The sequence below is a fragment of the Camarhynchus parvulus genome, unplaced genomic scaffold, assembly GCF_901933205.1.
Source record: "Camarhynchus parvulus unplaced genomic scaffold, STF_HiC, whole genome shotgun sequence".
Classification (NCBI taxonomy): Eukaryota; Metazoa; Chordata; class Aves; order Passeriformes; family Thraupidae; genus Camarhynchus; species Camarhynchus parvulus.
Window position 1 is genome coordinate 1 of NW_022148584.1, and position 14,571 is coordinate 14,571.

At 55.7% G+C, this 14,571-nt stretch overlaps 1 protein-coding gene and 1 pseudogene across 1 annotated transcript; one reads left to right on the forward strand and one right to left on the reverse strand.

The window, feature by feature from the left end:
* Nucleotides 1–1,556: 1,556 nt before the first annotated feature.
* Nucleotides 1,557–2,488, reverse strand: LOC115916945 (annotated as a pseudogene).
* Nucleotides 2,489–11,853: 9,365 nt separating this feature from the next.
* LOC115916944 (gastrula zinc finger protein XlCGF9.1-like) lies at nt 11,854–12,931 on the forward strand. Its single transcript, XM_030970680.1, has 2 exons — nt 11,854–11,905; nt 12,480–12,931. Exons 1-2 carry the CDS (start codon nt 11,854–11,856, stop codon nt 12,929–12,931), a joined length of 504 nt encoding a protein of 167 aa, XP_030826540.1.
* The last annotated feature ends 1,640 nt before the right edge of the window (nt 12,932–14,571 follow it).

Below are 14,571 nucleotides of genomic sequence, written 5' to 3' on the forward strand. Positions count from 1 at the left end.
CTTCTGGGTCAGGGGTCTCACCAACTCTTCTGGATATCTCAGCTTTCATTTTAGAGAAGCTCCAGACTATATAGAGGAAGGCTACCAGATTAAATACCAGAAAGATGGTCTCTTTAACATTCAGGGGAAACTGAACATTCTCAAACAGTGACATAACAGCTTCAAAGGAGAAGAAGGAAAAGAAAGGCTGGAAAGCCTTATTCTCAGCTCCTCCTCTAACAAACTCGGTGCAATTACTAATAAATTCCCAAAACATACTACTGGAACTGGGAGGCAGGGTAGGATGAAACATATCGTAAACAGACGCCAGCATCTTTATAAATGCCCTATAAATCATTATCACCAAGGCCAGCACAAGAGCTACTCCAATCCGTGCCCGTCTACCGTAAGAATTACGTATTATGGACAATAATCCGAGTGACCAGAATGGTATGAAACCTCAGAAAGGTCTAGAGACCAGAACCACATGAAGGTCTCCACCGCAAGAGATGTTACTGAATTCCAGCAGCATGGCTATTGACTGCTTTAACTCACTAGCTAGTGAGCACAATCAACGACACAATAAGCTTTTTTTCCACTTTCTCTGGCCACGAGTTTGCGCCAAGAAGTATATCTGTCTTGGTTTAGAGCAAAATTTTGGGAGAGAGAGAGAGAGTCCCCAGAGGGGCTCTAGTAGGAAGATAAATTCAATCGGCCCCTCCCCCCCACAACCAGTCCGGGAGAAAATACCTCCTTGAAGAAAAGTGGAAAAAAGCTGTTTATTAAACAATAGAACCTAACAATATTAAAACAATAAAACCCCTTGCCACTCTAAAAGAGATGACCAACTGAGAAAACCCCCCAGGTTGCAGCCCAGCTCACTCAGTCTCTTATCAGTCCTTCTGGTGCTGGAATTCTCACAGGCCAGGCCCGCCCGCCCCGGTGGCCACAGGTGCGAGCTGCCGGTGCTCCCCTGGGTGTTCAGTCCAGAGCAGGTTCCAAGAGGTCCAAAGAAAAGGAAAAAAAAAACACAGTCCAGGGACTCTTCTTTGCCTCAGCCAGCTAAAACTAACTAAAAGCAAAAGGAGAGCTCTCTGTCCTGCCGTCTGTCTGTCCGCAGACAACACAGTCCTGGAGCAGGAATGCGGGGGAGTACGTGCAATGTCTGAGGGAAAAAAACAACTGTGCGATTCTTCTCTCCCCCCTTTCACTCTCTGCAACAAGTCTTAAAGGTGCAAAACTTATTATTATTCAGCATAAATCAATGAGACGATTTGGGGATAAAAGCATCATATAGTCAACCCAGGACAGCAACAAAAGGGCATGTCTGCAGAAAACTCTGCGGGGAGATCCTTTAGTTCATTTACAGCCACCAAGAAAATAGCTCCTCATGGACACAGTGTGTAGTCATAGGGAAGGTGGAGAGACACAAAATGAGAAATGGTAGAAACAGTGACCTTTATTTGTGGAAAATATTAAAAAACTAAAACAAAGACAAATAACTTCCACACTGCAGCCAATAAGAAGTATCAAAGATGACTTTTATTACAAGGGATTTGCAGAAATTGGCCAGCAGTTTAATGTTTCTGAAAGCATCCAGTCATCAGTCTCCACACTACAGCTTGGAGCTCATGGTTCCTCAGGCTGTAGATGAGGGGGTTCAGGGCTGGAGGCACCACCGAGTACAGAACTGACAGGGCCAGATCCAGGGATGGGGAGGACATGGAGGGGGGCTTCAGGTAGGCAAACACTGCAGTGCTGACGAACAGGAGAGCACGGCCAGGTGAGGGAGGCAGGTGGAAAAGGCTTTGTGCTGTCCCTGTTCAGAGGGGATCCTCAGCACAGCCCTGAAGATCTGCACATAGGAGAAAACAATGAAAACAAAAAAACCAATTGCCAAACAAAGACTAACAGCAATGAGCCCGAGTTCCCTGAGGTCTGAGTGTGAGCAGGAGAGCTTGAGGATCTGTGGGATTTCACAGAAGAACTGGCCCAGGGCATTGCCATGGCACAGGGGCAGGGAAAATGTATTGGCCATGTGCATGAGAGCATTGAGAAAGGCACTGGCCCAGGCAGCTGCTGCCATGTGGGCACAAGCTCTGCTGCCCAGGAGGGTCCCGTAGTGCAGGGGTTTGCAGATGGACACGTAGCGGTCATAGCACATGATGGTCAGGAGGAAATACTCTGCTGAGATGAAGAACAGAAAGAAAAAGAGCTGTGCAGCACATCCTGTGTAGGAGATGTCCCTGGTGTCCCAGAGGGAATTGTGCATGGCTTTGGGGACAGTGGTGCAGATGGAGCCCAGGTCAGTGAGGGCCAGGTTGAGCAGGAAGAAGAACATGGGCGTGTGCAGGTGGTGGCCGCAGGCTACGGCGCTGATGATGAGGCCGTTGCCCAGGAGGGCAGCCAGGGAGATGCCCAGCAAGAGGCAGAAGTGCAGGAGCTGCAGCTGCCGCGTGTCTGCCAATGCCAGCAGGAGGAAGTGCCTGATGGAGCTGCTGTTGGACATTTGCTGGGGCTGCACATGGGCACCTGTTCATGGAGAAAGGACAGTGACAAGTCAGGAGAGGCTGCTTGGAGCCAAACCTGGGCCATTCCCTGCAGACTGTCCTGCTGGGACTCACCCAGCCTTGTTCCTGCTCTGGGAAAACCTTCACCCAGGTCCCTGCCTGAGCTCCAGTTGTGCTGGCTGAGTGTGCCAGGAGCAGCCAGGCCTGAGCATGGGGGCTCTCGAGGAGCCATCCCTGCCCTGCTGCCCTGGGTTTGTGGCCATGAGGCAGAGGGACAAGGCTGGATATTCAGGATTTGTCAGGGGAATCACTCCTAATGCAGAAGGGCTTGGTAGCATCTGCACTCCAAGGTCTATAGGACATGGATGGTAGGAGTTGATTTAAGGAATTGTTTTCCTCCCCACACATCATTGCTGTCTCTCTGAGGTCAGAAATCCCCAGCATTTCTGCTGCACTCAGAGTTTGCCACTGAGAGATGGGAGAGGCAAAGGATTCCCTGTGGCTCAGGGAAGGTGAGGGGCTGGATGGGCTTGTTCCCACCTGCCCTGGCTTTGCACCTTTGGCTGCAATCAGAGCACAATCACACTCCCGGGTCACCCTGGGATAAACCAGACCCTGCCCAGAGCAGAGGGATCCCTGAGTGTCTCACCCTCTCTAAAGGTCTCTGGGCAAGGTCTCAGCACCCCCTTGTGCCAAGGACACTCACGGCTCCCTGGGCAAACCCAGCAGCATTTCCTCAGCTCTGGCAGCTCTGCCCTTCCCCGTGGGACATTCAGGGAACTCCCAGAGGCTCTGGCACAGATTGGCACCCAGGAGGGCAGCTCAGAGCCTGGAAGGGCACAGCAAGGAGATCCCTGGCTGTGCCCATGATGGGATCTCAGGGAGGGGGCTCAGCTCATTCCCCTTTCCCATGGACTGCTCTGCCCACAGCCCCACAGGTGCCAGGGAAGCTTGGACACCCCATTCCCATGGACAGCCCTGCCTGGCAGGAATGCCAAGGGCAGTGCCTGACTCAGCTGCTGCCAATGCCAGAGCCTCCCTGGGAGCAGCAGATAACAGTGACAATGTCAGGGCAGGGCAGAACCAAGAGAAGATGTTGTGGTGCTGTGCCTGAGAGGGCAGGGCAGAGACAGCCGGGCACTCAGGACAGTGTTCCCGTGCCCAGCTGTGCCCGGCACCTCCCACACACCCACAGTGCCCTCCTGCCCCCAGCCCTGCTCTCTTCAGCCCCCTCTCCTGCCCTGAGCATCTCCCTGGGCCTGGACATTCCCTCCTGAGAGGAGCCCTGTCCCTGCCAGCGCTCACAGAGCCCATCCCAGCCTGTGTGCCCTGGCTGGGGCCCTACAGAAACCTGCCTGTGTGCAGGGCCCTGGCTGGGGCAGGCTCTGTGTGCAGCTGGGCAAGGGCAGCTCAGGAGAGCCCTGCTGGGCCCTGCAGAGGTGATGCTGCTGCTGCCCAGGGCTGAGGAGTGGCTGAGGGCCCTTTGGGAGGCTCCCAGCAGAGAGACTGACCACCCAAAGTTACAGTTCTGGAGTCTCTGCAAATGTTCAAACATTCCTTTGGTGATCCTGTGTGTCCCTTTCAACTCAGAATGTTCTGTGATTCTGGGATTACAATTCCTGCTCTGCTTCTCTCATCCCCCTGTTGTCTATAATCAAAAGAAAAAAAAAACCCTTGCAGCAGTGTTAGAACAGTAAAGTAAAAACCAGACATTAATTGGAAGCTTCCAGGTGTCCCAGTGGAGATGGGGCACACCCAGGGCCTGATTTCAACAATTTATTAAGGATGATTAATTAGGATATTTAACAGGAACATCCAATAGGAGGATCAGTTTCCCCAGTTACACACCCCTGGGTCAACCCATTGGAATAGGTCCAAAGGCTTCTTTGCCTTCAGTCTTTGTTATGACTGCTCACATTCTGGTGAAAAAATAAAATGTTCTTGTAGGTCCTCTTCCTGATAATAAGACTATACAGTATTTCAGGAATGTATTTAGACAGTCAGCTTAGTGTTCTAAAATATAAGAGAAACGTTAGGAAATGTACTAGAGTTAATTAAGGATTATAGTTATAGAATTATATAATAGTGGTTTAAAAGACTTAGTTAAGAGTTAAATAGAGTTAATTAGGAGTTTAATGTAGTTGAATAAGGATTATAGATTTATAACTATATAATAGTAATTTACAGAGCTATGAATATATAAAAATGTATAAAAAGCAAAAATCTTTTTTACCATCACCCCAAGTTTCCCATCCATCTCCAAGTAGGAAATTGAAATCACTCTCAGGAAAGCTCCTGATCTTTCCAGCAATCCCAGGCTTACCTTCTTTGGGAAGTGCCCTCCGGAGCTGTGCCCAGGCTGGTCTGGAGCTGGGAGCAGCCCTGCCCCAGCCAGCCCCTCTCAGCAGCAGCCCCTGCCCTGCTCAGGGCGGCTCCTTCCCCCCAGAGCTTCTCCCCAGCGCTGGGAGCAGCTCCCCGGGCCGGCTGAGAGCTGTCCCTGGCAGGCAGCAGAGTCCCTGCCCCAGCACAGCGCCCTGGGCTGCAGGAGCCTGCTCTGCAGGACAGCCCTGGGCACCCCTGGCTGCAGCCCCGGCTGCTCAGCCCTGCAGCAGAGCCTGGCAACAGGAGCTGCCTTGGGCTGTGCCTGGGCTGGGGCAGCAGGGAAAGCCAGCCCTGCCCTGGGGCACAGCCCTGCCCTGGAGCAGCTCTGAGAGTCCTCCTGAAAGCTCCTAAAAGCTGTGGGATGTGCCAGCTCCAGGAGATCCCTGCAGGAACTGCAGCTTCTCTTCCCACAGCCAGGGAATGACTGTTTCAAACCTGGGATGGTTTCTGCTCTAGTGAGCCCCGAGTGAGCTCTGCTCTGTGCTCCCAGCCCAGGCTGAGTTTAACCCCTCTGTGCCTCTGTGCTGTGCCTGGGGCTGGCTGCAGGCAGTGCCCCAGCCCTGCTGGGCTGTGCACAGGACTTTAATGAGCTGCTCAGGCCCTGGCCAGAGCTGTCTCTCTGGGTCCCAGTGAGGGCAGAAAGTGTCCCCAGCTGACAGGTGGGGACTTGCCAAGTCTTGGTGCCCTGGGGAGCTGCCTCTGGGCCTGAGGCCCTGGGGCCTCCTGGCACAGCCCCAGCCAGGCTGGGCACTGAGCCCTCCTCCCCCAGCCCACTCTGCAGGCTGGAAGGAGTTTTTCAAATGGCCCTGGGGGATTTCTGGGTTTTGGCTTTTGCCTTGGAGTCTCTGAGAGGTTTGTGCAATCATGGCCTCCAATTATCTGCTGTAATTAGTCCCTGGAGAGGCTTTGTCAGTAACAACACTCAGTGGGGCTCATTAATGCTTCAAGGTACTTCAGTTATTTTAAGGTACTTGGTGTTTCCCTTTTGATCCAGACTCTGTGAGAGGTTTGTGCAATCATGGCCCCAATTATCTGCTTTAACGAGTCCCTTGAGAGCTTTGTACTGACACTCAGTGGGGCTCATTAATGCCTTGAGATACTCAAGGTTTTTAAGGTACTTTATGGATTTAAGAATACTTTTAGGTACTTTTAAGGATTTTCCTTCCCACACTGAGTCTCTGAGAGATTTTTGTGCCATCCTGGCCTCCAATTCTCTCCTCCAAGGAGTCCACGAGGATCCTGTGTTGGGTATCTTCCCCCTTTCTGTTTTACAACAAAAATGGAACTGAAAGAATTTTGTTAGATTTTCTAAAAGCATCCAAGAAAAACATGGGACAATTAACAATACAACAACAACAACACTAAGAGAATTAATAGTCCTGTTTTAGCTAGATATCATCCAACCCTTTAGTCCCTTGGATTGGAAGAGTTTATTGAACCAGTCTTTTTTTTTCCACTTGAAGCTTCTTGAACCCTTCCTTCAGTACCTGAATGCTCTTGTGGATTGACTCGCTGTGGCTGGAGAGGTTCATGCAACACATCCCTCAGAGTCTACACAGCCATGCCCATGTGCCCAGAGTAAAAACTCTATCGCTGTTCTGCAAGGTGCCATGTCTGATGGTCTCTGTGTCTGAGAGCAGGCCACTCAATGTGAGGGAGGGAGCATTGGTTTGCTTACTTAACAGGCACCCAGGATGGTCTAATTGTCCTAAAGCTTTAGCTGCAGCCACCCAAGGTAGTCCAAATTGGGGGTGCTACCATCTGACACCTGGATTAAAGCTTTCAAAGCCATCTCTTTGATATCATCCAATACTTCTCTGGGGATACCTGCTGCTTGATTATCTGGTAGGCTGTGTTGTCCTTCTCCAGCTAGATGGTTGGTTGTCAATTCTGTCCTTGCCTCATTATTAGCATAGTCTGCTATTAATTGATTTAGTAAACACTTCCATCCCCCTTCCCACAGGGTGTATTCTGTAGGTGACAACAACACAGTCATAATATATTTTAAATCATAGGGGGTTAAGACATGTGCTGTAAAGATGGCCCTCATTAGGCCATTAAAACAAGGTAAGTCCCTCCTATGGTCTTTAGCTGCCTTACACAGATTCTTGATTTCCCCATAAACCAATGGCTGATACCTGGGATTCTGCCTCCTTCTTTCATAATATACGGGGCCAAGGAGGAGTTTCGAGACTATTTGCCAGTGTCCTTCCTTAACTGCTTCTTTCTGGATCCTTTCCTAGGGATCTTCTGGGGTTGAAGGTTGAGGTGGCTCTGGGGACTCCAAACTGTCTTCTGGGGAGGAAGAATAACTTGGAGCAGAAACATTTGGATTAGAAATAGTGTGACAGTTGGGCTTAGGATCTTTGATCATGGGGTTATATTGTTGCTGGAGGGTGAGGCAAAGGGCACTGCCATTTTGTCAGGTGTTGGGGAGGAAGGGCCTTGATCTAGGATGGCGGACTTCCAGGCTGGCCTTCTGGAGGCATGGCCCAGGGTGGAGGTGGAATGATTGACAGTGGGGGCGTGACCCGCAGTTGTGGGGGTGGAGTCTGGAGGTTCGTTCAGGGCAGAAGAGAAGGTTGTGGTAGCAGGAAGTGGAGGAGCCAAGATGGAGGGAGGATGGTCGGGCTCCTGAGCCACATTCAGGCTCCTTCCATCTTGAGTCTCCAGGGCATGATGCTCCAAGACCGCGTGGCCATTGCCATCTTGGACCATCATGGAAGGTCTGAGAAAGGCACGTTTGAGGGGAGGTCCCAAGTCAGGAGTGACCAATGGATTGAGTTTTCAACACGCTGCTTGCTGGTGAAGGGTCTCAAGGATGGTGTGGAAGATGGGGAGCATGCAGGTTGCAATGGGGTCCCTTTTGATTGAAAGGTTGTACAATTTAACTCCCACTGAGTCCAAAAATTCAGTGGTATGGATTTCATCAGCAGAGGCATCTGGAAAATTTTTAATGATCCACCTCATGATTGATTTTAATTCGTTCTTTGAAAATATTATGTCATGATCAGTGAGAATTAAAGCATCCATATATGCTCCTTTCTACTTTGGACATCTGGCTGCCCATTTTTCTCTTTCTCTGCCTTAGGGGGAACAGCCATCAGAACACCCCAAATCAATAATGAGACTTGAGTGCATATTGTAAAAACACAGTGGCAAAATGGGCAATAAATGTCTTGCATTTCCCCAAACCCACCTGCAATCCTATGCACGTGAAACCATCGTTGTTCCTGCCGATCCTGGGCAAGGTCCCTTGAAGCAACGATGAATCCGCTGGGCCCGGCACAATCCAAAATCCCTGGGAGCACTGGCCTATCCATCAGCTAACCCCAGCTAAAGTGACTGACACAGGGAGCCCTGATCCCAGCTTTAAAATAAAGCCCCAGCTTGATTTTACTTCTCACTATCCTGCCCTGATCTGGATAGAAATAAATTCAATTAATATCTGTAATTTCAAAAATGTTTTGTCCATGATAGCATTTGCTGAGTGACCTGTCCCAGTCCTTAACTCAAGCCATGAAGCCTTCATTCTATTTTCTATTTTCTCTCTCCTGCCCATCTCTGGAGGGGAGTGAGAGAGCAGCTTTGATGGTGCCTGGCATCCAGCCAGGGTGAAGAGACAACACTTCCTTTCCTTCATTCTTTCTTTGTTTCCAGAGGTCACAGTGCAGAGGTTGAGAGGGGCTTTGATGGAGGGAGTGAAGGTGGCAGGGATTAGCAGGGACAGGAGGCACAGGGACGTGGCACAGGCACCCGAGGGGCCCGGGCAGCTGGCAGGGGGCAAGGCCTGTCCCCCTGGGCCAGCAGCAGCCCCATGCCCTGCCCAGGGCGCTGCCAGCAGGGGCTGGGCCCCAGGGGCAGGGGCAGAGCCCGGCCCCGGGGGCGGCGTTTGTGCCCGAGCCCCGTCCAGCCCAGCCTGCCCCGCGTGCACAGTGAGCGCTGGCACGGCCGCGCTGACAGCGTGACCTGCTGGGGACACTGAGAGCTGCCCCGCTGTGACCCTGCCCTGGGCATGGCACAGGCACCACCCAACCCCAGCCAGCAGCACCCCTGGGCATGGCACAGGCACCACCCAAACCCCAGCCAGCAGCACCCCTGGGCATGGCACAGGCACCACCCAAACCCCAGCCAGCAGCACCCCTGGGCATGGCACAGGCACCACCCAAACCCAGCCAGCAGCACCCCTGGGCATGGCACAGGCACCACCCAACCCCAGCCAGCAGCACCCCTGGGCATGGCACAGGCACACCCAAACCCAGCCAGCACCCCTGGAGAGCATCACAGCCAGCCCCACTGCTCCTGGGGATGTCCCAGGCACCAGAGCCCATCCCAGCCCCACTGCTGCTGGGGATGTCCCAGGCACCAGAGCCCATCCCAGCCCCCCAGCCCTGCTGCCCTGGGGATGTCCCAGGCACCAGAGCCCATCCCAGCTGCTCCTGGGGATGTCCCAGGCACCAGAGCCCATCCCAGCCCCCTCCTGGGGATGTCCCAGGCACCAGAGCCCATCCCAGTGATGTCCCAGGCACCAGAGCCCATCCCAGCCCCTGCTCCTGGGGATGTCCCAGGCACCAGAGCGCATCCCAGCCCAGCTGCTGCTGGGGATGTCCCAGGCACCAGAGCCCATCCGAGTGATGTCCCAGGCACCAGAGCCCATCCCAGCCCTGCTCCTGGTGATGTCCCAGGTGTGGGACGAGCTCCTCAAATGGCTCAGCCTTGACCCAACACAACGGAGGCACCACCAAGGGCAGCCCTGCGAGTGCCCCCAGTGTGGGAAGAGCTCCGTGCGCTGCTCCAGCTCCATCCCCATGGGAGGATCCGTGCTGGATGATCCCCAGTGACCCCGGTGGGCAGAGCCCTGGTGATCTGTGGTGCTGGTGATCCCTGTTGGGAAGACACCTGGCTGGGGGCTCCATATCCTCCTGGCTCCCCATGGCCTGGATTTTCTTTTCATTTCTCTTTGCCCTTCCAAACCCCTTGAAAGCAGGGTAAAAATAAGGACGTTGAGCTAAGACAAGGATGGGGACATGGGGGGTCTTGCAGGGGATGTGGGGGATGCTGGGTGCGAGGGACTTGAGGGTTCCTGGGAGAGACTTGGGGCTTGCTCAGGGCTTTCGGGACACCAGGCTGAGCGGCTCTGGTTGCGCTGGGAGACCCTGCAGGAGGTTCTGGGGCAGCTGATCAAGGAGCCCCTGCCCTGGAACTGTCCCCATGTGCCCCCATCCCAGCGCCTCGTGTCCCCTGCAGCGGCTGCCCCATTCCCACTGTCACTGCCCTTCGCCCGGCCCGTTCCCATGGCCCCCCTATCCCGCTCCCGTCCTTCTCCCATCCCAGTCCGGATCCCATTCCCTGTCCCTGTCCTGTATCCCTGGTCCCTGTACCGTATTTCCAGTGCCATTCCAGGTCCCTGGCCCTGTCCCCATCCCTGTTCATGGTCCCTGTCCGCAATCCCGGTCCCTGTCCCCATTCCCTGTTCCCATTCCCGGTCCCCATTCTCATTCCCTGTCCCCATTCCCGGTCCCTGCCCCATTCCCTGTCCCCCTCTCACGAGACCCCGCCGCCATCACTCCCCGGCCCTCACGTGACCGAGGAAACCCCGCGCTGCTCCCACCCACCAATCCCAGTGCGCGATCGCTCCTATATTTGCATAACCACGCCCTTTGGCCTGGCCCCGCTGGCCCCGCCAGCCAGCGGGCCGCGTTTGCTGCCTCCCAGTTCCCTCCCAGTGCTCCCAGTAAGGGCGGGACCGGCAGGGAGAGCGCTCCCAGTTCCCTCCCAGTGCTCCCAGTAAGGGCTGTTTCCCAGTTCCCCCAGTGCTCCCAGTTCCCTCCCAGAGCGCTCCCAGTAAGGGCGGGACCGGCAGGGACCGGCGCTCCCAGTTCCCTCCCAGTGCTCCCAGTAAGAGCGGGGGCGGGACCGGCAGGGAGGCGGGCAGGCTCCCAGTTCCCTCCCCTCCCAGTAAGGGCGGGACCGGCAGGGAGAGGTTCCCTCCCAGGGACCCGTTCCCAGGCTCCCAGGGCGGGGCTCCCAGGAGAGCGGGCCGGCAGGGAGAGCGCTCCCAGTTCCTTCCCGCTGCTCCCACCATCGTTCCCAGCGCTCCCAGTAAGGGCGGGACCGGCAGGGAGAGCGCTCCCAGTTCCTTCCCGCTGCTCCCACCATCGTTCCCAGCGCTCCCAGTAAGGGCGGCACTGTCAGGGAGAGCGCTCCCAGTTCCTGCCCGCTGCTCTCACCATCGTTCCCAGTGCTCCCAGTATCGCTCCCAGTGCCGGGCGGGGCGGGCCCGCTTTGGAACCCGCCCAGGGCAGAGCGCGGCTGCTTTTGGGTGCCGGCACTGCCCGGCCGCGCTGGGAGCGGAGGTGGAGCGGGAGGGAGAGGAGGGAGAGAAGAGAATGAAAAGGAAAGGGAAAGAGAGGATCGAGAGGAAAAGAGGAGCGGGAGGAGGAGGAGGAAGAGGAGGGACAGAGGAGGAGCAGGAGGCGGAGCAGCACCAACCCCACGCGGTTCCCCCGCTCGGGCCGGGCTCCTCCGCCATCGCCCCCCGGAACCGCAGGTGAGCGGGGAGCTCGTCCCAAATCCATCGGGCGGTCTCCGGCAGGGTGGTTTGGCAGGGCAGGGGATGTTTGGATCTTGCAGGACCCCAAAGCCGGCCCGGAAATGGCCCTGGAGGGATCTTGGGGGGTCCCACGTGGCGATTGCCGGGTACCGGCAGGCAGGGGAGTGATGTTGGGTTTGGGGATCCCCGGGAGAGCTGGGGGGGAACGTGGGAGCCCTGGAGTGGGGAGAGCGCAGAGCGGCGATCCCGGAGCCAGGGGATCCCCAGCAGCCGGGAGGGATGGGGGAGGCTGGGGATGGGCAGGGTCCGGGCCCCCCGAGGCTGGAGGGAGCAGCGACTTCTGCAGCAGCACTTGGGCAGCGGGACCATTAAACCCAACGTGCTGATCCCTTGTTTTTCCCCAAACCAGGATTCCCACACCTTGGCCAGATGGAGCAGGAGACTGCAAGGAAGAGGAAAATGCCCCAGGACACCGAGGCAGGTGAGGAGGAAGTCAGTGCCCCTTTCCCCCTCTCTCCTGCTCCATCTCCCAGCCCAGCACGGCCCCCGGCTGCAGGACAACCCTGCTGCCAACCCCGTCCTGCCGGGGATGCCCTGGGGGGATCTCCTTCCCCTTCCCTCTGGCACGGAGGCAAATCCCATCCTCTCCTTGTCCTTCCTCCCCCCAGACAAGGAGTTGAGGATGGAGACCAGGGAGGACAAATCCCCACAGCAGAACCTCGTGGAAGAGGCCATTTTGAGTGGCTCCATGGCACAGGAATTCAGCAGGGAGGAAAAGCCACGGAGATCCCACAGGAGAAGGGGTTGCAAACCCAGTCCAGGGTGCTCTGAGGAGGAAAGACCCACCCTGAGCCAGGAAGGTGGACAGAGCTTCAGCCAGAGCTCGGAGCTGGTGGCCCATGAGCAGCTTCATGATGGGGAGAAGCCCCACAAGTGCTTGGAGTGTGGGAAGAGCTTCAGGCAGAGCAGCACCCTGATCAGCCACCAGATGATCCACACTGGGGAATGGCCCTACGAGTGTGGGGAGTGTGGGAAGGGCTTCAGCTGCAGCTCAGAACTCATCAGGCGCCAGGACATCCACACTGGGGAGAGGTCCTACAAGTGTCCTGAGTGTAGGAAGAGGTTTCAGATTAGCTCCACTCTTCTCCAGCACCAGCGCATTCACACTGATGAAAAGCCCTTCTGCTGCCCCGACTGCGGGAAGGGCTTCAACCGCAACTCCTATCTCATCAGGCACCGGCGCATCCACACTGGGGAGAGGCCCTACGAGTGTCCCCAGTGTGGGAAGAGGTTTCAGACCAGCTCCAATCTCCACCTTCATGAGCGGATTCACACTGACGAGAAGCCCTTCCGCTGCCCTGACTGCGGGAAGGGCTTCAACCGCAACTCCACCCTCATCACCCACCAGCACATCCACACTGGGGAGAGGCCCTACCACTGTCCCTGGTGTGGGAAGAGCTTCACCAGCAGCTTTAACTTGACCAGACACCAACGGAGGCACCATTAAGGGAAGCCCTGCAAATGCACCAAGTGCAGAAGAGCTTTGGGCACGGCTCCAGCTTCATCCCTCATTGGAGAACCCACATTGGGAAGAGCCTTGGTGATCCATGTTCCCTGTGATCCATGCTGGGAAGACACCTGTACCTTTTCCTGCCCCTCCCAGTGACATGATGTGGAATTGAAGAACATCAGGGTCTGGCCATGGCCCTGTCATTACATTCACTCCCACCTCAGGTCATTGCCAGGGGCAGGAAAGGGACTCTCTCTCTCTCCCTGAGGAGAAGGGTGTCCTTTCCAGGCAGGGGAAATACGTGGCCAGGAAGAGCCTGTTGTTGATGTTGTAGTTTTCTCTGTAAATACTTTTTCTTATCCTTTCCATTATCAATATTGTTTCTGTTCCATTTGTTCCTTATCTCGTTGCTGTTCCCAATAAATTGTTCTTATCCCAGCCCGGGATCTTTGCCTTTTGTGCTTTCCATGGGAGGCGGGAGGGCAGCGAGGGCAGCCGCGGTTTTAGCGGGAGCAGGAAATTGGGGAATCCCATTCCTGAAGCCCGGCCCGTGGAAACCGAGCATCCCAGCTGGTGCCAGCCCTGGTGGCCATGGCAACAGCCTTGGGAGCGGGTCCCTGGCTGGGGCTGTGGGAACCTCTTCCCTCTGGTGCCCAGGGACAGGAGTGGAGGGAACGGCTGCAGCTGAGTCGGGGCAGGCTCAGCTTGGATGTCAGGAAAAGGTTTTTGCCCAGAGGCTGCTGGGGCCCTGCCCAGGCTCCCCAGGGAAGGCTCCCAGCTCCAGGGCTCTCTGAGCTCCAGCAGCGTTTGGACAGCGCTGCCAGGCCCAGGCTGGCATTGTTGGGCTGTCCTGTGCAGGGCCAGCAGTTGGACTGGAGGATCCTGATGGGTCCCTCCCAGCTCAGCCAATTCTGTGCTTCTGGGATCCCATGAGCCTGGGGATGGGGCTGCCAATGGTTGCCATGGCAACGGGCTCTGGCTGCAGCCCTGAGCTGGTGTCCATGGCAACCACCCCTGGCATGGGGTCTCCATGGGCTGCCAAGGGACTGAGCATAGCAACAGGGGACTGATGGTTGCCATGGAAACTGACCATAGCAACAGGGGCTGGTGATGGTTGCCATTGACCTGCAACAGGGGATGGTGATTTGCCTCATTTGTCACAGGCCCTCAGAGGGGTTCCATGGGGACCTTCCAAGAGTCTCCAGGCTGTTCCAGAGCTGGAATGTCACAGGCACAGACAGGGGCTCCATGGAGACCTCCCAGGGCTTTCTGGGCATGGTAAAGAGCCCTGTGGTCAGAGGCAGTCACAGCCATTCCATGGTGACATCCCAGGGCACCTTGGGCTGCAAAGGCACCGATCTGTCACAGGCACTCACGGAGGCTCCACGGTGACATCCCAGGAGTGCCCAGGCTGCCAAAGAGCCGGGATGTGCCAGACACTCACAGGGGTTCCTGTCATGGGCACAGTGGGACCTTAAGGCAAAAGCTTTATTTCTTTATTGGAGAAACTCCTGCTGAGACATGAGGTGGAGAAATGACACCCAGCAGCCACCATGGATCCTCAAACTCTTGCAGGGCCCCTAGATTTCTAAAATTTCTTCTAAAAGAGGAGATTGGGAGTGGCTGGAACCAAACCA